Here is a 7,500-nt window from a genome sequence, read left to right on the forward strand (position 1 = left end):
TTAGACACATTATTTCTGGATGAGTGGATTCAAGAACACACACTCACTGATAAATGTGTGCATTCAGGAAAACACACACACAGACAGACAGTCAGACACACACACACACACTGACAAAGATGCACAGTGCTGCACAGAAACACCCATAAACCCACACATGTTCTCATACACACATGCATATGCTGCGTAGACACACACATTCATAAAGACACACGTGTGTGCACATGCACACACACACACACACACACACACACACACACACACACACACACACACACACACACAGATAGACATTCTCTCACCCTCTATCTCCTTCACTGGTAAAGAGTGCCACAGCCCTCTTGAGATGCTCACAGAGCTCAGTTGCCTGGCGAGTGCACACGAGAGAATTGAGAGATCACGTCTGACACGCGAACTCTAAAGAACACATCCGCACGAAACGGCTCAGAAAGATGGGGGATGGAGAAGGGAAAAAAAACAAGAGAGAACAAAATAAAAGATATCATCTGCTCTCAATCTATCCCACTGTATGGTGTGCCTAAAGCACACGGTAGAAAATGTCAGAAATAATTCAGCACATTAGAGAAAGAGACAGGCAGAGAGAGAGAGAGAGAGAGAGTGTGTGTGTGTGTGTGTGAAAGAGACAGAGAGAGAGAGAGAGAGATAGAGAGAGAGACAGAGATGGGGGTGTACATGAACCAGACTGAGAGAGAGAGGGAGAGAGTGTGCATAGAGAGAGAGAGAGACAGAGACAGAGATGGGGGTGTACAGGAACCAGACTGCGAGAGAGAGAGGGAGAGATGCACGGGCCACAGGTTTAGTCGCCCTTTACTCAATGACATTCCAGGTCTGAGATGCCACCAGCTTAGATTAAAGAAATGTTGATTTCCCACCGATGTCTTGTCATGTGCCAAAATAGTTTACACTGCAGTTCTTGATTTAGTTATTTTCAGCAGCTGGAATTTTTGTTTTCCTTATCTTCATAAGTGAGGGGAGGGGAAAAAACAATATTGGGGAAGTCATACTGGAGGAATCAGATAATTATCCTTCTTTCACCTCTGTGGACCCAGGCCATGGTTGTTTGCTGTGATAATTGTGAGTGTCTGCGCCTGCTGGTCGCTGTGACATGACTGACGTGAATACACAGACTCGTGTGCCTGCGCCACATTCACGGCTAAACATGATTCACGGCCACGTTAAGTTGTGGCATTTCTAAAGAACTGACGAATCCGACTTGTTTTAGTGTCTGGGTAGGTTTTTGGAGCAAAAAAATAGAGAGTACAACATACAGGACGAGTGTGCTTTCAGATACGGAGTTTTGCGTCGTGGTTAAATATATACCCTGTGTGTTTGCGCTGGTGTGTCATGCAACCTGGCGCCAAGTGCACTAATTGTTTTTCAATTCCATGAGCAACGGCATAATTGCTCGGAATACACAGTATCATTCAAGCCGTTCTTTCTTATCACACCAGTGCATACACAAGCGTACAGCGAGAGACAGCTAGCGCTAAAGAGAGTCTTATTAGAGGCTCTTGACGAGACAAAGGCTTGTAAGAGCTGCTGTTATTGCACAGCTCTTCTTAATCTCTCCCAACAGACACCTCCATCCTTCCGTCACTCTCTCCTGCATAGGCCTACGTGTGGTAGAGAAAGATGGAGAGAGTGAGTTTTATTTTGGTAGGATATATTCTTGTTTGTTTTTCTTTTATTTTTTAGGCCTACTTCCTTTTCGTCAGATTTGTTTAGGTTTTTTTTTACTGGAGTTGACTTGTTTTCTGTCCGTGTGTCCATATCAATAAACCCATGTGATGCATTCGTTCTGAAACATAGATTTTATTCAAACGAACAATTAAAAATAGTTTATCTGCCAGATTACGAACAGGACAATCGAGAGCGGAACATACATTCGTTAAAACAATAACTTCAAGCTCGCTCTCAGATAATAGTAAAACTCTACATTGTCAAATAAAATGAGAATGGTGAGCGCCATTATTCTCATTGATAATATCAACAGTATCATATTTTCGATCATTTTATTTACATCTTTTCGATGGATGATCGATGTGGGTTTGGTGGCTGATGAGTTTTTGGAAGCAAAAAAAAATAAAAGAAGAGAAAAAAATAAAAGAAAGTTATGTCGTCATGAAAATGGATTTGAGCCCGTAGTATGTGGCTGGTTAGCTGTAAATTAACACGACGTGAAGGTTTTCCAGAAGAAGTTCTTGCATCCAGCTTTGCGCTCGCGGGGTGCCAGCATGGAACCGGCGGACCTCTCCAGCTCGAAGCGCACGTCTTCACCCTCAGCTCCGCGAGACACGTCTTCGGTATCCAGCGCCTCGTTCTCTGCTTGTGCGAGCTCGGACAACAGTTCTGCCAGCGTGAGCCGGGCGAGTTCCTAAAGGGAAAGAGAGGGGAAATTGAAGTTCGTTTTTTGACCACCAGATCAGCATTTGTGCGAAACATTCCATCATAAGTGCAACAAGTGAATCTGTGAATATCTTCACAAACTCCACAGAAGGGCTTAGCACATAGAACATGTTTTTAGAACACAATATTTCATATAGACTATTATACAATATGAAAGTATCTCTCTCTCATAAAGTATTTTATGTTATGTTTAAAATATCATACAATGTTAACCTGTTGAATAAAATACATTATTTTCGTATCCAAAAGGTGGTTAATAGATCATTAACAGTCCAAGTATATTCGACAAAAGCATCTAATGGTGCGTAAAAAGACCCGCGCGCACTGTTTCTTTCTCATCAGGACCATGGACAGATCCCTAACGCGCCTCGTGTGCCGTTTGTACACGAGGAATTGTCCGGGAAATATTCAATGACAGAACAATTTACTTTGCAACAAATTTGAAAAATTTTGCGTTGTGTGTTTACCTGTTTTCCTCCGGGTGCGAAGAGTGATCTCTGAAGCAGCTGTCTGAGTTTAACGTCTGACGGCGCCGCTGAGATGCAGCTGATAGCCAGCGCGAGGGACAGGAGCGCAAAGGCGCACTGGAGCCGCGAGGACAGCATCTTTCTGGATAGAGATGGGTAGGTACAAAACTTGAGAATACAGTGAGAACGTAAGACGTAGCTGACGAACAGAGGTGAATGTTCTCTTTTTGCCCTTCTCTCCGGTTGGTTGTGCAGTCTTTCTCCAGACCCTTTCCAAAATGCCAGCGCTTTTAAACCGTCCGTTTGACGTCAGCCAAAGAGGGGGGGTTCCCTCCTCTCCAAAGTTTCCACCGATTTGGCCACAGGCGCCTGCGTCCTACGGGAAAGTCACAAAAAAGGATGAATGATAACTTCTCTCCATTGCGCGTCACCGGCGCCCGGTTGAAAAGCAACGTATTACCAAACCAACCTGGGCCTGACACACACCATTTCCTCCGGTGGTCCACGTGATTGCAGTTCTCAGGGGTGACTCACAAATTCACCTGTCGATAAGATCCTTCGTGCGCAACATTCCTGATGGTTGTCGAAGGTACATTCATCTCAACGCGCCCCGTGTGCGACCAAATCGATCTGTTGGCATCTATTGCTGACATGATAAAGCACTCAACCATAGGAGCAGGCTTCATTTTTTCCGGTGTGTTTTCAGCCGCAAAATTAGATAAAACCGATAAAGATCAACCACGTTTTAGTATCAATTGCATATGAACAAAGATAGGCCTACTCTTTCTGGCTGACACAAGACAACTTTTCAGAAAGTTGGTGAATTATAAGAAAACTGAGGAAGAGGTACATGGGGAGGCCAGAAAGTTAACGGTTGAAGGTTTTATTGCCTCAGATTCCTGTGCGCCATGAGTGGACTTTGGAAAGGCAACCTCATCTCATCTAATCCTCATCTAACGATGATCACATTCTAAGACTCAGGATACTTAATGGCACAGTCGCTGTCTAACAAAAGGCAGTGTTTAATCGTTTAATCAACGTTAAATCATGCCTAGCTGCTAGAATGTATAAGCTAAACTATTAACCGTCTATCATCATTAACAGCGCACTCTAACATGACTGGCGTCTCTCTCTCGCCTTCTATGATTTGCGCAGTGTTCTGTATAACTGCATATAGCTTATAACTAAGCCTGTGGACTGGTTTAAGGTATTTAACCGAGGAAGATGATCTTTCGAAGGTTCTCCATCATTATTCCCGTCAGGCTACTAGATGGTAGCCTACACGCTGACTTTGATTGATGCCCGGATCAGATGTGACTGGTGCAGGGGTCGCGCGCGCCAGTATCAGTGCATATTGACGTCACTGTTCCGAGAAGATAAAACAAACGGAAAAGAACTAAAGAATGAAAAAAGAGAGTGGTGCCGGCCCCGCGGTGAGGGAGGACGCGGGGATGTGTTTGCCTCGCTCACTCAGTGGGGGGCCTCTCGGTCCCCTGTAAGCCTCCCGTGAGGGCGCGCGCTCTAACGAGGGTCGGTAATAAGCAGTAATGGTGGCCGTGCTGTTTTGTGCATTGGAAGCATGAGAGCACCGAGGAGAATTCCAGCTAATTCCAATGAAACCGCCGCGTGATATTTGCGCAGAAAAACGCGCGATGTTGCACTCGGTGACACAGTCTGCTAGTGGTGGGAGGGGATATTTTTACCCGTCTTAGACAGAGGTCTCAATGCAGCTCATTTGACATTTATTCACTGCAGAGCATGTAAAGTCTGCTCAATAATGAGTCAAAGTGTGCTTGCGCCTGTGCATGTGTGTGTGTGTGTGTGTGTGTGTGAGAGAGAGAGAGAGAGAGAGAGAGAGAGAGAGAGAGAGAGTATGCAGCTTTAATTGTGGAGTTCTAAGGGTCAGCAGGGACTGGTGACCACTGCATGCTGTCTCTAAGGAGAGTGCATAATCTGTATTATCTTTTCACAAGGGAATGATACCCCCTCCCCCTCTCTCACACACACCCAGAGGTGGACAGCAACTACATTTACTTGATTAGTAAGTACATTTACTTGATTACTGTTACTGTACTTAACTATGATTGTTGAGTAGCTGTACTTTACTTGAGTATTAATATTTTTAGAAATATTAATAAATTGGATGTTTGGACTTTTACTCCACTACATTTGAAAGACAAATACTGTACTTTTGACTCCACTATATTGGAAATATGAGCCTGAAGTTACTTTTAACCACATTTGATTCTTTAAATGCAATAATGCAATAGACCATCTTGAAGTTATTTTTCAATAGTACATGGCTGAATTGGCTTTGCTAATGATGGTGTGCTAACAGATTCTTCATCAGAACATCCTTCATGTAACCTGGGAGAACCCAGACAAACCTGTGAGCAATTGAGATTTGAGAAGTGGTCTCATGTTAACCAGGCTATCCTCCATGATCACTGCGAAATTGGAATGAAATTAGACAATCACCTTACATTCACCACATAGCTAGATCATTAGCCTACATTATTAAACCATAAATAATCAACTCATAATTTAATTATCTGGTTTCGGCAGTGAAAATGTTTTAGATTTGTGAACAGAGAATCAATAATGTTTTAAAGTATATTATTGCATGCATTTGAACAGTTGCAAAGTTATGAAAATAGGTCAAATGTTTTTGTTGGATGTAAGGAACTAAAGGTCTCTTCAAGTCCTATGACCGACCAAAGGATGTATACCCTATTAATGACCAAATAAACAATACATTAAAAAACAAAAAATACTTGTAAGTCAAGTCAAGTCAAGTTTATTTATATAGCGCATTTCATACACAGAGGTCATTCAATGTGCTTTACATAAACAAAACCAAACAATAATAACAAATAAAAGCATAGAAGGGCAATATAGTCAAAGAATAGTTAAAAGGTAAAGATCATAATAAAAAGAAAACATAAAACACAAGGTAAAATCATTTAAAAATAAAGAATAATTAGTAAGAAAAAACAAAGGCAAAAGTAGTAAAAAAAAAAGTAATAAAAGACAAGGTAGAATAATTATCAAGGCAGATTCAGAATTTGTAACTAGGCACAGTTAGCAGAAAGCATCTGAGAACAGTTTGGTCTTAAGTCTAGATTTAAAACTGGCTACAGTTGGGGCCTTTTTGATGTCATCCGAAAGTTGGTTCCAGAGCTGAGCCGCATAGCAGCTAAAAGCTGCTTCACCATGTTTAGTTCTAACTGTAGGTTTTACTAGCAGGTTTTTCACCTGGGACCTGAGAGGACGAGAAGGTGTGTACTGCTGAAGCATGTCTGACAAGTATTTAGGTCCTGCTCCATTTACTGATTTATAAACAAGCAATAGTGCTTTAAAGTCAATTCTGTGACTTACTGGAAGCCATGCAAGGACTTAAGAATTGGAGTAATGTGGTCAGTTCTTTTAGTTTTTGTTAGAATCCTAGCTGCTGTATTTTGTATCACCTGAAGCTGTTTAATAGTCTTTTTAGGAAGGCCTGTGAACAGTCCATTGCAGTAATCAACCCTGCTGGAGATAAATGCATGAATGAGTTTTTCTAAGTCATGTTTTGACATCAGCCCTCTGAGTTTGGCAATATTTTTGAGGTGGTAAAAAGCTGATTTAGTTATCGCTTTCATGTGGCTGTTGAAATTTAGATCACTGTCAATTAATACACCAAGATTTTTAACAGTATCCTTTGCCTTCAACCCTTTTGTGTCAAGGAGAGTGGCAACCCTAAGTCTTTCCTCCTTTTTACCAAATATAATTACTTCAGTTTTTTCTTTGTTCAGCTGAAGAAAATTTTGAGACATCCAGGTGTTGATTTGTTCTATACACTGACACATAGATTCAAGAGGACCTTAGTCGTTTGGTGATAGAGCTAAGTAAATGTGTGTGTCATCTGCATAGCTATGATATGAAATCAAATTATTTTGAATGATTTGTCCAAGTGGGAGCATATAGAGGTTAAATAATAGTGGCCCCAAGATCGACCCCTGGGGAACACCACAGGTCAAGGACGTTGGTGTTGAGGTACAGTTTCCGATGGCAACAAAGAAGCTCCTTTCTTGTAGATATGATTTTAGCCAGCTGATAACTATGCCTGTAAATCCAACCCAGTGTTCTAGTCTGTGTAGTAAAATATTGTGATCAACAGTGTCAAATGCTGCACTAAGGTCCAGTAGCACTAGGACTGATGTTTTACCTGAATCTGTGTTGAGGCGTATGTCATTGGAAACTTTAATGAGAGCTGTTTCTGTGATTTGCCCGAAAACCAGACTGAAAGTAATCAAAATACCCATTTGATGTTAGGAAGGTGGTTAATTGATTAAAGACTACTTTTTCAATAATTTTGCCAATAAAAGGTAGATTGGATATGGGCCTGTAATTGTTTAGCATGGAGGCATCCAGGTTATTCTTCTTGAGAAGTGGCTTTACAACAGCTGTTTTCAGTGACTTAGGAAAAGTGCCAGACAGCAGTGATACATTTACAATTTGGACATCCGCCGCTATGAGGTGAAAAACAGTTTTGAAGAAATTGATAGGCAGAGTGTCTAAGACACATGTGGAAGAGCTGCGATTCTGTACTGTATTTTCAAGTGTT

The 7,500-nt window shown here is 41.7% G+C and overlaps 1 protein-coding gene across 1 annotated transcript; it reads right to left on the reverse strand.

Moving 5' to 3' along the window:
• Positions 1-1,848: 1,848 nt before the first annotated feature.
• On the reverse strand, positions 1,849-3,142 carry sst1.1 (somatostatin 1, tandem duplicate 1). Its single transcript, XM_042064249.1, has 2 exons — positions 2,895-3,142; positions 1,849-2,395 (listed from the first exon to the last, which is right to left on the reverse strand). Exons 1-2 carry the CDS (start codon positions 3,030-3,032, stop codon positions 2,189-2,191), a joined length of 345 nt encoding a protein of 114 aa, XP_041920183.1. The 5' UTR covers positions 3,033-3,142; the 3' UTR covers positions 1,849-2,188.
• Positions 3,143-7,500: the final 4,358 nt, after the last annotated feature.

Source organism: Alosa sapidissima, chromosome 15 (genome assembly GCF_018492685.1).
Source record: "Alosa sapidissima isolate fAloSap1 chromosome 15, fAloSap1.pri, whole genome shotgun sequence".
Taxonomy (NCBI): domain Eukaryota; kingdom Metazoa; phylum Chordata; class Actinopteri; order Clupeiformes; family Clupeidae; genus Alosa; species Alosa sapidissima.

Excerpts from the sequence above, each read along its gene's own strand:
- sst1.1 (XM_042064249.1), bottom strand. The coding sequence starts at position 3,032 with ATGCTGTCCTCGCGGCTCCAGTGCGCCTTTGCGCTCCTGTCCCTCGCG. Across the intron at positions 2,396-2,894 it reads TCGCACCCGGAGGAAAACAG|GAACTCGCCCGGCTCACGCT; the intron begins GTAAACACACAA and ends CTTTCCCTTTAG.